Genomic DNA, 13300 nt, shown 5'->3' on the forward strand with positions numbered 1-13300 from the left:
GAACGCTCTAACTAAGAATATATAGTACTCGAGAAGTAGCTAGCTAAATTTTAGGTAGTAGCTATATATATAATATTAAATATTTAATATTAAGTTAATAATTAAGTAATACTTATATATTTTATTATTTTATATTATATAATATAATTACAAAAAGAGTATTTAAAGGTATATTTATAAATAATATTAAATAATATATTTATTTTATCTTTACTTTTATATTAGAAGTGCTTAAGAAGTATATAGTATCTTTAAGTTATTTTTAAATTTATTAAAGCTAAATAGAATATTTAATATTTTACTTTTTGCCTCTAGCTTAATAAATCAAGACTTATCCCGGTAATTTTCCCGGCAATTTCCTCTGTGTTAGGTATGGTTCTTAGTGTTAGTCACTAAGGAATAGCTCTCTCGCCTCCTAGTATCTGGGCTATTCCTACTAAATCAGCAAGGCCGGCTGGTCTTAATCATCACACGTGATCTCGCGACCGTCGCGCGTTCCACGACGCGTCAGGCGTACTTCGTACTCGTGGTCAACAACCTAGCTCTGTCACCTTCGTGACTTGTCAACCTCCTTCGTTGTCGGCGCTCCCAACACTACAAGACCGACAGCCACTGGCGCCCAACGAGTTGTCATGGCGCATCAGTAAGTCAACCCGTCCTTTGACACTGGGCAGACACGTTAGTAACCTCCTCTGTCGTAGACCGGGCTTATCTGCCTCAACGCCGGCCGCTACCGCCAAGGCCGTCCAGGTAGGCAGACGTGTACAGACGCCCGAATCGATAAGCCGACTTCATCGACCATTTAAATGTCCTGGATCAGCATCTCGGAGTGCTGCAGAGACTCGACCCTCAAGAAAGCGAAAAAGGGTCGACTACAAGGGCGCCGACTGCGAGGTCGACGCCGACAAGCCATACACCAACGACGACCGATTGGCACTCGCGACGCGTGATGCCAACAGGTTCCCCGTCTTTCAGCCTAAAGAAAAGGGTTTCGTTTTTCGCAAGGCCTTCTCCGTTCCTTTCAAGGACAAAGAAAAAAGCACCTGGAATCCGAGCCGCCCTCCTCCGACACTTGGACTTCGACAAGGAGCGGTGTTTGTGCCGAAGCCACTTCACGACCCCAGTGGCGAATTTGCTATTGTCCTTTACGACCCTACCGTTGATGACAAGGCCAAGTCAGTGGATACTGGTGGGGAAGACAAACCTACTGCAGTCGCCGTACCCAGCCAGACACTTGATGCACCGCTTGTGCACAAGAGCCTGGCAGAGATTCTTGGAATCAGGAAGAAGCTGGACAAGGATCACCCACGTGTCCCTGTTGTCCTTGACCCCAAGCTTGCTAAGATACTACGCCCCCATCAAGTGGAGGGTGTCAAGTTCATGTACCGATGCGTAACGGGCATGATCGAAGAGCAAGCTAATGGGTGCATCATGGCGGATGAGATGGGTTTGGGAAAGACACTTCAGTGCATTACTCTCATGTGGACTCTGCTCAAGCAATCACCAGATGCGGGCAAGTCGACCATACAAAAGGCCATCGTCGTCTGCCCGGCTAGTTTGGTCAAGAATTGGGCCAACGAACTCACAAAATGGCTCGGTGCCAACGCCATTACGCCTTTTGCAATTGATGGCAAGGCCAGCAAAGAAGAACTGACTCGCCAACTTCGCCAATGGGCGATTGCATCCGGCAGATCTGTCACGCGGCCCGTTATTATCGTCTCTTATGAAACACTGCGATTGAACGTCGAGGAGCTCAAACACACCAAGATTGGATTGTTATTTTGTGATGAAGGTCACCGCCTCAAAAACGGCGATAGCAACACTTTTAACGCCCTCAACAGTCTCAATGTGTCACGTCGAGTTATTCTTACAGGGACACCCATACAGAACGATTTGACGGAATATTTTTCGCTCACAAGCTTTGCGAACCCCAACCTGTTGGGGTCTCGACTCGATTTTCGCAAGCGCTTTGAGATACCCATCCTGCGAGGTCGCGATGCCGATGCGTCCGAAGCGGATCGTAAAAGGGGCGATGAATGTACCACGGAGCTACTAGGAATCGTCAACAAATTCCTCATCCGACGCACCAACGACATACTATCCAAGTACTTGCCGGTCAAGTATGAGCATGTTGTGTTTTGCAACCTCGCCCCTTTTCAGCTTGACCTGTACAATTACTTCATCACAAGCCCTGATATCCAAGCATTGCTTCGAGGCAAGGGAAGCCAACCGCTCAAAGCAATTAACATCCTCAAGAAACTATGTAACCATCCCGATCTGTTGAACCTGACGGAGGATTTGCCTGGATCGGACAGCTGCTTTCCGCCAGGATACGTGCCAAAGGAATCACGCGGCCGTGACCGCGACCTCAGACCCGAGCTGTCGGGCAAGATGCAAGTGCTTGATCGGATGCTCAGCCGCATCCGACAGGACACCAACGACAAGATCGTCCTCATCAGCAACTACACGTCGACGCTAGACCTTTTCGAACGCATGTGCCGATCCAAGAAATACGGCTGCCTTCGGCTTGACGGCACCATGAATGTGAACAAGCGCCAAAAGCTGGTTGATCGATTCAATGATCCAGAAGGCGACGAGTTTGTCTTCCTGCTAAGCAGCAAGGCGGGCGGCTGTGGCATCAACCTGATTGGGGCAAATCGGCTCGTCCTTTTCGACCCGGACTGGAACCCGGCAGCTGACCAGCAGGCTCTCGCTCGGGTCTGGCGTGATGGTCAGAAGAAGGACTGCTTCGTTTACCGCTTCATCGCCACAGGGACCATTGAAGAGAAAATCTTTCAGCGCCAGTCGCACAAGCAAAGTCTCTCCTCGTGTGTTGTTGACTCCGCTGAGGATGTGGAGCGACATTTCTCGCTCGACAGCCTTCGTGAGCTGTTTCAGTATCGGCCGGATACGAATAGTGACACACACGACACTTTCAAGTGCAAGCGATGCAAGCCAGACGGCAAACAGTACATCAAGGCACCTGCGATGCTTTACGGGGACACGAGCACCTGGAACCACTTTGTCAACGACGGCCTCGGGCCGATTCAAGATCTTTTGCTGCGACAAGAGTATGGCCAGACGGAGGTTTCTGCTGTATTCCAGTACGTGTCTCATTGAGACACGGAAGCGGGTCGGCAGAGAGTCAGCAGGGAAATCGGCGTACAGGCCATGGACCTGTTGCTTCCTGAATAAAAGATGCACGCAGGCATGGCAGAATGGAAGCCTTTCCATGCGGTGTCTGGGCGTTGAGATGGATGTGGAGGCGGCCTACGATCGACACCTAATGACTCCACCACAGAGGACAGGCACTGCCGACATCTACTTTAAGTCATCCATTGTGGCTCGACGGATTGTGTGGCGCTGGGCTGTGAGATTATCAGTGACGTCGGACACGAGACGCTTTTGGCATTGGACGCCGCGATTAATGGTGAAGGGAGCGGGTGTTGGCGGATGCCCAGGAGAGTTCAAGTCTAAGTAAAGCCTTGACGACGGCTTGACTGGCGCTGACGAGGACTGATAATGGGTCAACATAGCTGACTGGGAGGCTGAATTCGAACCTTTCTATTGGTTCTGCATGACATGTTGTTCTCGGCAGCCACTTGTCAGTTTCCCAGTCACTAGAGGGACAATGTTAGCCTTGCGCCGGCCGAGGTGAGCGCGTTAGAGCAAACTCAATACCCGGCGTCATTCGCAGACGAATGCTTGGTCGTGTCACTGGCTCAGAGTCGCGTTGGTAACCGCATGACCCCTTGCGCTTCACACGCATGTCACCGAGGGTAGCCAGACTGGTCACTTGGTAGACATAAATAAGGAGAGGAGTCGCTTCTGCACGCGTCCGCAACCGACCTTTTGTCTCGTCCCCTTTCCGCAACCTTTGGTCACAACACCAACGCCAAACAGCATCTTGCCTGACCATGGGATTTGGACCCTCGAAGGAGGCGCCTCCAGAAGGCTGCCGCTACATGTCACCCAACATCATTGAGGCTCTGATGTGGAGCGGTGCGCCCATAGAATGCGGATGCCGCAAGTCGCAGAATTGTCCACAAGGCGAACCCTCAATGCCGCCCTTGTGGGAGTTCATGGAATTAGACCTGGACTGGTCAATTTATGCTTCCTGCCTTCCGCTGCCGCCGGTCCCAACGATCGAGGTAAGGGATACGTGGCTGGAGCCAGGCGACAACTAGTCTACGCAGCTGGGAGGAGAGGAATTTCAGCTACCTCGAAAACACCACGGCGGTGGCCTGAACAGCCAGAACACAGGCAGCTCCGGACCCAGGAACGATCGGTGGCGGCGCTTCATGGGCCTCACGACTGCATGCAACCGAGGAGCCGGCTAGCCGGGGGATGGGAAAGTCTGCAATATTTCTTCAGCACATTTGCAAGGACTGGGCTTGCGGAACAGGGGACATGTCGAGAATTGCTATCAACTGGAGCAGCGGGCTGATTGAGGGGAAAGGGTCGTCTCGGGGATCCACGCTCAGAAACCTGAGCCATACAGACGAGCAGACAGACCCTCAACGAGGTGCTCCATTTCTATACGACCATGTCTGAGCGGCTAGGACATCAGGGATACGTCGACTGGGCCGGCCCTTTGTTCATTTCTAAGCTTCAGGCAGTACAGCATATGCTCTGGCCGGTAATGTCAGCATGACTTTGACGCGTGAGTCTAGCTTCAAGTGCCACGCAAATACTATACTATATCACGCCATGGTGATGGGAAGTGGCAGGCATATTCGTGCATTCCTATGGGCACGAAATCAGGCAGGTCTGTCAATAGGCCGTCGTGCAGATGAGGCTGAGGCTTAATGATAAGATGCCAACTGTACTTATTATAATAGTCTAATTGCTTTTAGACGCGTCATCACTTTAATAGTAAAGCAAAGTGATTCTAACATGCACCTTCCGGGGTATGTAGAATCCGCAGCCTCTGTGATGCCCATTGTATGTATAGTCGTACCTACAGCTCCATGAGTGGAGTCAGCTCCCCATTTTGCTTGCTGTATGGCTCAATACAGGAAAGCCTCTTCCCCACCGCCAAACCCCGGGGCAGCAGGGGCCGAAATTTTATCTGAGCTCAGTTGAAATGTTCGACAACGACCATTTTTGCAACCGACACCCCAAAAGAGGATCATCTCTCACCCACCGTCGTCATGACTCTACAGCCCGAACGCAACGAAGCGGCCGTCAAGGCGCAGTTCGCACGATTTTATTTGGAACGAACCACGCAAGAGCTGGCCGAGGACCTCGACAAAGTCAGGAGCGCCGACGACTTCAAGGCGGACTCGGTCGCGTTCCTGGTGCACGCCCTTCGGCAGGGCGTGGCGCAATTTTCCACTCACGATCAACAAAGGGCCGTTGCCGACCCATCGAAGCCCGACGCAGACCGAGGCGATAACTCATAAAGAAGCCTATCTTGGCAGATTGCACCGCGTCCGTCGCATCACTACCAGTCAGCCAGCGCCCGCCCCATTTGCTGGCATTCACATGCGCGACCCAAGCGCGGCTGTCAGCCTTGATGTGCGCAGAACGGCGCGTAATGTCGATGATCCTGCGCATTGACAGCCAATGCTGCGAGTCACGCAGTAAGGGGCTCTAAGCCCTGTCCCCAGGGAGCCCCGGCCACCTTGCGAAGGATTCAGCCCATCTTTGACTACCGAGTCGCTGCTCTGCCCGACTACGCACTTTGGTCCTCCACGACGCCTTGGTCATCCCACAAAAGAACAAAGACCTAGGCAAACCATTTTCATTCAATCGTCAAGGGTATCTCAAAGGGAAGAATAGTGAGGGATGCGAACAAAAAAGGAACAAGGGCAAAAAAGCATCGCAGCCCAGCCAAAACAGAGAAACTGGTCCCAAAATCCCAGCCACCCTGGATCACTAGTTCGGAGGACGGCAGCAGGCCAGAGTGCTTCTTTAAGCATAGGCAAAGCGTGGCACAGTTTGCCGTTCCTTACGGGTAGCCCAGCCTTTGATGGCGAGAACCACAAGTTCCCACGCCATCAGTATGCCCACGATACCCATCGTCACCGTGTACATGAACATCGCATCGAGGTCATAGTGAATCATCCCGTCGACCGTGTCAGAACTCTGCCCTCGCCGTCAGACACCACTCGTTGCAAGGGCCCCGCGCCGCGCGGGGTGGGGGGACGGGCTGCGGATGGTGCGGACTTACGCTCGCCATGAAGATGATACCGCCTGCAATGAGCCCAAATGATGCCAATAGCTCTGTGGGGGGGCGGGACGGCAGAACTGACTTGGGCGGGCGGAGATATACGAGAACATAGGTCAGGCCGCGGGCGAAGGAAGCACCGAGGAGGAGATTGCCCCATTGCTTATGAACCATGGTAGAGATCATGGTCGACTGGTGGTGGGAGCTCATCATAAAGCCCAAAAGCAAGATGACGAGTGCCGGTATCGGATTCAGAGAGAACCCATACGTGGTCGGCGGGATTCGCAGCTGGCGCTCCTCATCGGGTGACGTTTCAGCCGGCGGAGCGTCGGTCACGGTCGTGTTCAAAAGATCGCGGATGCGTGTCGATTCAACTAGTATCCCGCACTAAGAAACACCCGCAATGTCAACACCACAACTCGACGGCTTCACGGATGCAAACGGTTGCAGGACTCACCAATCCGCCTCCGATGAACAAGACAGTAATGGCCATGTGCTCCAAGTCCTGAGCTGACCACTCGCCACCCCAACCACCAAGATGCTCGAGAAAGATGTTTGTGGAGCCGTAAAACAAAATCAGGGCGCTCTCGACAAACTCGGCCGATGGACGCCACTGGCTCCATTGCTGGTGCCGGACAGGTGGTGGTCGCGCATTCCAAGCCCAGCCGAGCTGGCCGAAGCTGCCGGACCACCTGCCCAAAGTGAAGAGCCCCAGCCAGAAGAAGACTCCCCCCTTGACCCAGTGAGCCAATCCACCGAATACACCGGGCCCTTCCTGTTTGTTTGACATGTCACGCAGCCGTCAGTGATGCTCTCACAATGACTGTCACCGCAAAACTTACAAAAAAGCGGCCCAGAGTAACGATGCCGGTAGTGAAGGCGATGAAGCCAAATGGCAGAATGATGCGGTCGACTATCTGAGAAGCCAAGTCGATGTAGCGCCACGCAGCCGAGGAGATGACTCTTACGGCATGGTTGGCCGCCCAGCTAGAGGCGCGGGAGGGCGGAGAGATATCGTCGACCAGCTCGTCGTCGTGCTGATACTCCTTGTGCCGAGCGTGCAGTGGAAGATGCTGATCATTGTCGTCGCCGACACCATCGAGGGTAGACAGGGAATTGCTGTGCAGCGACTCGGTGTCGGGCTCGGTTCCTTGCCCACTGTCGTTGGACATACGATACTCCTCATCCGACAGGTCGGCCGGAATGGGCATGAAAGCTGAAGACTCTGGCGACGACGTGCAGGCGCGGCGGCCTCTCACCGGCCCGGCAAAATGGCCCACCATGCCAACAATGAGTTGTGCCGAGGCGACGGACGTGACGATCCAACCAATCTTGTGGTGGGCATTGTTGGGGTAAAGGTCTGGCGTGTTGGCGTTGTAGATGATTGAAAAGACGATGCCGACAGCATTCGTCATCGAGAACAAGACCCGAGAAGCGACTGTATACCGCGACCTGGCGAGAGAGAGCATGACGGCTTCCACGACGAGCGTCAGTCACACGAGAAAGGCCGGCGCCCGCGCGCTGCGCTGCTATAGTGCAGACAGAGCTGTACATACCGATGGGAAGCACAAAGACCCATGCAATTACCATGAGAGCGATGTGAGCGTAAATGACCCCGACATAGTGTGGGTGGGCAAAGTACGTCGGCGGGTAAGACTGAGAGGCGGATTGCTCGTGGCCAGCGGCCTCGCCCGTGCCCATGTCCATGTTCATATCCACGCCCGTGGCATGCGCCTTGCCGGCCGACAACACGGTGAGCATGGCAAAGGCGCTGGCGCCCGCCCTCAGCAGCGCCGCGACACTCATGACAAGCCGAGTAGCTTTGCCTGCGCAAGAATGACTGACTGCCCCCAAGACAGCGAGAAGATGGTGCGAATCGATGGCGACAGTGCGCCTTCTAGAGGAGCCGCCGCGACGAGGAAGCAGGCAACAGGCCCAAGCAGCGAGGCTCAAGAGGCGCAGAGAGGCTGATATCACCTTGATGTCCACGCTCTCGCCACCAACCCCAACTGGCCGACGTCGTAACAAGCTCCTGCAGCAGTGGCGTTGAATATGCGGACCCTTGATGACAAAAGGCTGCGAACTTGGCGGTTTCGTGGTCCGCAGCTGCGTCCGTCCGTCCCTGCAAACCAAAGGCTAAATTCACGGGCGCAAGACGCTTGTCTGTCGGCGATGGACAAATATTACGTGGCGCAGGGAGCCAATGTGGACCAAGATCGGAAAACGCTCGCACGCCCGGGGACGGCAGGCTGAAACTGAAAAAGCGAACAGGTCGTCAAGCGGGCAGCAAGGCGAAGCAAGGCACGGTACGGCAACGGCTGTTGGAATACGGCGACGAAAGGGTGGTATCAAAATACAAAGGCTCCAGGATTGGTCACCGACATGGCTCCGGGCTCATTTTATTTCCTCGCCGCCGCTGGAGCGGCAGTGGTCACGGAAGGCCGGGCCTGCCGCAGACGTGGAGCCACTGAGTGAGATGGACGGGGTCGGGGGTAGGCATGGGGACGAGTTACGCCCGAGGCCACGGGATGAGGGCATCGAGAGCTGATTGACGGCCATGTACAGTACATGGGCGGCTACCGGTTGGCGGCGCAGATGGCGGCCAGCGACCAGCGTCGGGGGCGGGCTGTCGGGTGGCCCGCACGTACCTTGACTTTCTGGTAGTGGCGGAGGGGTCGGAGCTGGAGCCGGGGCGGACGCGGTGAGAGGTGGGAGCTTGAGCTTGCCAGCGGGGGGGGGGGTCACGCTGATGAGCAACCAGCCATTCGGCTTACCCGAGCCAGGAAAAGGGCGATCGAAGGACTCCCGAGACTTCCGGAGCACAGATAATGCAACAGGTGCCTGGGCCGGCCACTTCATCCAGGCCAGGCTGACGTTCCCAAGCATGCCCAGTCTACTTGAGGGGGGTCGGCAGGCGCGGCCCCCGTCATGGTCGGTCATCGAGGTCCGGGATGGGGGATGCGCGGGTGAGTCAGGCGCAGAAGCGCTTCGCTAGAACGACGACTTGCCAACGGTTAGTAGGTAGCTAAAGTACCTACGTTTTATTGGTCAAGAACGAGTCCATGAGGTAGGTACAGGTAGTTATAGGCACCGCTCAAAGTAATGGGTACGCACGGATTGCACGGAAAGTGTCTTAGTTGGAACGAGAAGGTTAGGTAAAGGTACGTACCTGGCTAGTTCTTGCATCAAGCACTTTGACTTCATGCTGCAGAACCGATCATGCTGCAGAACCGATGATGAGGTGCTGTCGTGCAGCACATTATATACCTTTGCTATAAGTGCTGGCGTCGTTCACTACTAACCTTGGTACATTGAGTTAGTACTACTGATATCCCTAGACAAGGTACTACCTTACCTACTGTAGTAGTTGACTAGTATGTTTCTATAAACACCCTCTCAGGAAGGTATATCCTGTTGATGGCCCGCCACCTCGTGGGAGCGCCTCTGGATGGTAGTCGAGAATTGGGTGGCTTTTCGTGGCAAGGTGGCTGGCAGGTCCGGGCAGCGATGCCATCCATCTCTGTCTCTCGGTCGCTTGGTACGCGTCACGCCATGCTCCCCAGTGTAGCGCAAACTAGCCAAGAGACAACCCGGACATCAGAGCGGCAGTCGGCGCCGCTGCACGTTGCTGCACGGCAATCACGGGTGACGGAGGGAGGGGAGGGTCCTCGGTGGCTGCCGAGGGGCGCTAGTAGTACGCAGTAAAAAACGATGCAAAGGTGATGCGACACGTAAACCCTGCCTTCGCCTGACAGCCCCGCCTCATCCATGTTGTCAGCGAAAAGGCGGTGATAGGCCAATTAAGTCCGCGGGCTGGCAATGACAGTCCGCGGTGCTCGGCCGCCTATTGCCGCCTGCTGTTGCAGCATGTTCAGTGCCTAGGTATACTGTACGAATAGGTAGTTAGTACCTACTTCGTACTACCAAGGTAAGCGATGGAGCCACACGGCTCCAACAAAGGGTCAACAAGGCACCGACACCACCTCCAGAGCCATGTGACTCTGTCGTTGCGGCATACCAGCTCTCCGAGTCTGCGGTATGTATATCTCAAGGCGTTCTTGGCCACCAACTTACTACGTACTAACTAACTAGATTAGTACCTAAGGTAAGCAGGTAGGTACCCAGATACTAAAGCAGTACTAGTTAGTAGTCGTCAGGTCATGGGGAACCTGGGACTGGTACACAAAGCACAGAGCAAGGTTGCAGGCCCTCTGTAAGCTACAACTGAAGTGCCTAGGTAGTACTAGGTAACTTACTAACTTAGTACCTACCTCGCAATAGATTACTTTGCACGGCAGAGCACCTGATTCATGCAGTTGCCTGGGCGGTGGTCCCGATCGAACCTTCACCAGGCCATTCCGCGCTATAGTTACCTACGAGCTTGCTTCCATCATCCCACGTGTCAAAGTCGGTGAAGGAGTGACTGGCTCTCCTGAGTTCCTACTACTCCTTCCCAACCCTCCAGGACGTGGCGTCCGCTTCTGTCCGGCGCCAACGAGCGCCACGTTCACCCCGTTAATTATGTACGTAGTCTGATGGCAGTTCGTCTTGGCCGTTCTCGGACAGAAGCAAAGCGGGCCCGCCAAACAGCCGATCCAAACTCCCCGACTTATTATATAATGGAACTTGGGAAAAGGCAACGCATCAACGGATTGATGGGAGAGCAGGAGGGGAAGGAGGTTGGGACTCGGAGGCACTGGAAGTGATACAGAGCCCAGCACGCTTGCTGCCGAGCAAATCCTTGCCCACTCGCTTCCCGACGACACAAGAAATGGCCCTACTAAGAGGTAGTGATTAGCAAAACCAACTACGTAGCCGTCTCTGTCTGGCCTTTCGAACATGTGCGCCACGACCAACGCGGCGAACCATGGGTCGGACAATCTCGGACGGGCGGATCGGGAAGGGTGACACGTCCCCCCTCGTGACAACACCACTGGTGTCCGCTGCGCCTTTGCGCCCTGGTGACCAGATGTGTGCTCGGTTCTCACCAACTTGCGGGTGCACCGTGTACTTGGCGCTATATGGTGTTTTCACGCTCCCCTTTTGGCGCCCTCCTCTCCGGCAACAAGACACTCCACGGTCTGCGAGCCATTTCCGTGCCCCGAGAGCGCAATGGCTGCCGGGGGACCCATCATGCAGTTGCGCCTTCCGGGGATTCCGGAACATGGGCATGGGGCCAGAGGCTTGTGACTCGTGAGCACATTATGGCGGGGTGCGCCCGAGAAAACATGTCTGGTTCGCCCCGACCCTGTGCTAGGCAACCATGCACGAAGCCTCGCGCAGGAACTGGTTGTAGATTCACGTTTAGGCATACCAGTGCTCACATATAACGGGCTTGCTGCTCGCCCACATGCCTGTTGCCTTACTTAACTCACACATGAACAGAGGCCGGCCAAAACTAAGAGAGGGCACATTCGGGAGGCAGGCATAGTCACAGTCGGTCCCTTTTTACTCTACTTCGCATCATCTCTCCACGAGAAGCGCATAGTAACAGCTCTTAAATCACTGCGTCTAATAGTATAGTGTCTCGCCTGCCAGGACTTAAACCCGCTCGACATTAGGCGCAATGTCCGGAGCCGGTTATTAGCGGGGGTCCGGTCGGCTCGTGGGCGACGGGTCACTCCAACGCCAGAGCTGGAGTGACGACGGGACCTGGGCTCCCGAGCCAAACGTCATCAACAGCGTCGTTCATAGTACAAAGATAAGAGGTAAGTACACGAAGTATGGGCCATGATATAATACACTCAAAGCGCAGGCCTGTCGCCAACAAGACGCCATTCGTCACCGGCGGCAGCAACACGACCCTCGCGCTGCAGTTTGTCCAATATTTGTACGACACCTCCATGGGCGGCTGCGTGGAGGCTTTCTGGGGTGTCCCGATACACCACTTTGACGATATCCATGACGGTCCAAGCCGACGCATTGGAAGACATGACCTCTAGAACCTGTTGTTCGCGTTGCCTCCGGTGGGCAAGGTACTCGGCGATGCGCGAGGGCCCATCCTCAACGACCGGACCATGGCCGGGATACGCTCGGCCTGAGAAAAGTGTCTGCATCTTGGAAAGACTGGCAAGATAGACTAAGAGATCCTCGAAGACGGCGGTGCCATGGCCAAGAACATTGTCGGCGGTGAACATGGCGTCCTCCTCTTCCAAGATGAAGACCACATGATCGGTTGTGTGGCCTGGCGTGTGCACCGCCGTGAGTGTGGCCCCGTCGACGCGAAAGACCTGGCCATCCTTGATGGGCGACTGGTCGGGTGCCGGGTCCGATTTGAAAACGGCGACGTCTGGGACAAGGCTCAGCAATTGGGCGATGCCGCCCGTGTGATCGGTATGCCAATGGGACATGAGGGCGGTCTGAACAGTGGCCGCCTCGGACTCGAGGGTCCTCTTGAGCGACTCCAGCCATGCATGGCGGCCCTCGCCAGTATCGACGAGGATTCGCTGCCTTCCCGTGCCGAGCAAATAGGTGTTGGTCCCCTGGAGCGTAAACTTGCCTGGGTTCCCCCCCAAGATGCGGATGCACGCCGGGCTAAGGCGCTCGACAGGCGGCAACGAAGCAAGATGGCGACTTGCCATCGTGATGAGGTGACGCGGCCCGCGGAAGAATAGTCAGATGCTCCTCACGTTACTTTGGACGCTGCGCGCGGCTGGTGTCGCTGCTGAGGCTGGTGACGCTGCGGCGGCGGCGGCGGCGACGACGGTTGCTGCTGCTGCTGCTGCTGCTGCTGCTGCTGCTGGCGACACTGCACTTCCGAAGGGGGCGCGCAGCATCCCTATCTGTCTCGAGGATGCAGTCGTGCGCTCGGGCTTGCGCGCAACGTCTTTAACCCAAAGCCGCCGGATTGATTACCAGTGGCTTTGTTTCCGCGATGCTGGTGGCGGGTGATTGTATGATGCAGCAAGAGCCGAGGTCTCTGCGAAGTACCTCGTACGCATCTATCTTAGTACCTTGATTACCTGTACTCGAGGTAGGCAGCAGGTTCCTGCAGTACCTTAGTACTTCGTACCTACGTCTCGATGATGTGCCAAAGGCCCCCAGCGCGGGGTCGAGGGGAGGCGGGAGGCGGAGAGACGCTGGGCAGCCCTGCCCTCCACTGCCGTGCCTGCGTGACCTCGCCCGCGC

General features: G+C 55.3%; 4 protein-coding genes across 4 annotated transcripts; 2 read left to right on the forward strand and 2 right to left on the reverse strand.

Moving 5' to 3' along the window:
- The first annotated feature begins 551 nt into the window (after nt 1-551).
- On the forward strand, nt 552-4824 carry RAD54 (DNA-dependent ATPase protein rad54). The gene is made up of 2 exons (XM_047984813.1): nt 552-643; nt 702-4824. Exons 1-2 carry the CDS (start codon nt 633-635, stop codon nt 3118-3120), a joined length of 2430 nt encoding a protein of 809 aa, XP_047840788.1. The 5' UTR covers nt 552-632; the 3' UTR covers nt 3121-4824.
- Nucleotides 4825-4898: 74 nt separating this feature from the next.
- On the reverse strand, nt 4899-9817 carry JDV02_003664 (uncharacterized protein). The gene is made up of 7 exons (XM_047984815.1): nt 9532-9817; nt 9342-9474; nt 7729-9175; nt 7015-7646; nt 6630-6947; nt 6176-6559; nt 4899-6090 (listed from the first exon to the last, which is right to left on the reverse strand). Exons 3-7 carry the CDS (start codon nt 7976-7978, stop codon nt 5917-5919), a joined length of 1758 nt encoding a protein of 585 aa, XP_047840789.1. The 5' UTR covers nt 7979-9175; nt 9342-9474; nt 9532-9817; the 3' UTR covers nt 4899-5916.
- JDV02_003663 (uncharacterized protein) lies at nt 5119-5762 on the forward strand. Its single transcript, XM_047984814.1, has one exon. It carries the CDS (start codon nt 5154-5156, stop codon nt 5403-5405), a length of 252 nt encoding a protein of 83 aa, XP_047840790.1. The 5' UTR covers nt 5119-5153; the 3' UTR covers nt 5406-5762.
- Nucleotides 9818-11690: 1873 nt separating the features above from the next.
- On the reverse strand, nt 11691-13223 carry JDV02_003665 (uncharacterized protein). Its single transcript, XM_047984816.1, has one exon. It carries the CDS (start codon nt 12751-12753, stop codon nt 11917-11919), a length of 837 nt encoding a protein of 278 aa, XP_047840791.1. The 5' UTR covers nt 12754-13223; the 3' UTR covers nt 11691-11916.
- Between the last annotated feature and the right edge of the window lie 77 nt (nt 13224-13300).

Source organism: Purpureocillium takamizusanense, chromosome 3 (assembly GCF_022605165.1).
Source record: "Purpureocillium takamizusanense chromosome 3, complete sequence".
Lineage (NCBI taxonomy): Eukaryota > Fungi > Ascomycota > Sordariomycetes > Hypocreales > Ophiocordycipitaceae > Purpureocillium > Purpureocillium takamizusanense.

Bases quoted from the DNA above. Each gene is read 5' to 3' on its own strand.
- JDV02_003665 (XM_047984816.1), bottom strand. From the start codon at position 12,753: ATGGCAAGTCGCCATCTTGCTTCGTTGCCGCCTGTCGAGCGCCTTAGC.
- JDV02_003663 (XM_047984814.1), top strand. From the start codon at position 5,154: ATGACTCTACAGCCCGAACGCAACGAAGCGGCCGTCAAGGCGCAGTTC.
- JDV02_003664 (XM_047984815.1), bottom strand. From the start codon at position 7,978: ATGAGTGTCGCGGCGCTGCTGAGGGCGGGCGCCAGCGCCTTTGCCATG. The intron at 6,560-6,629 runs GTGAGTCCTGCA...GGTGTTTCTTAG, and splicing joins TGTTCATCGGAGGCGGATTG to TGCGGGATACTAGTTGAATC. The intron at 6,091-6,175 runs GTAAGTCCGCAC...CGGCGAGGGCAG, and splicing joins GTATCATCTTCATGGCGAGC to AGTTCTGACACGGTCGACGG.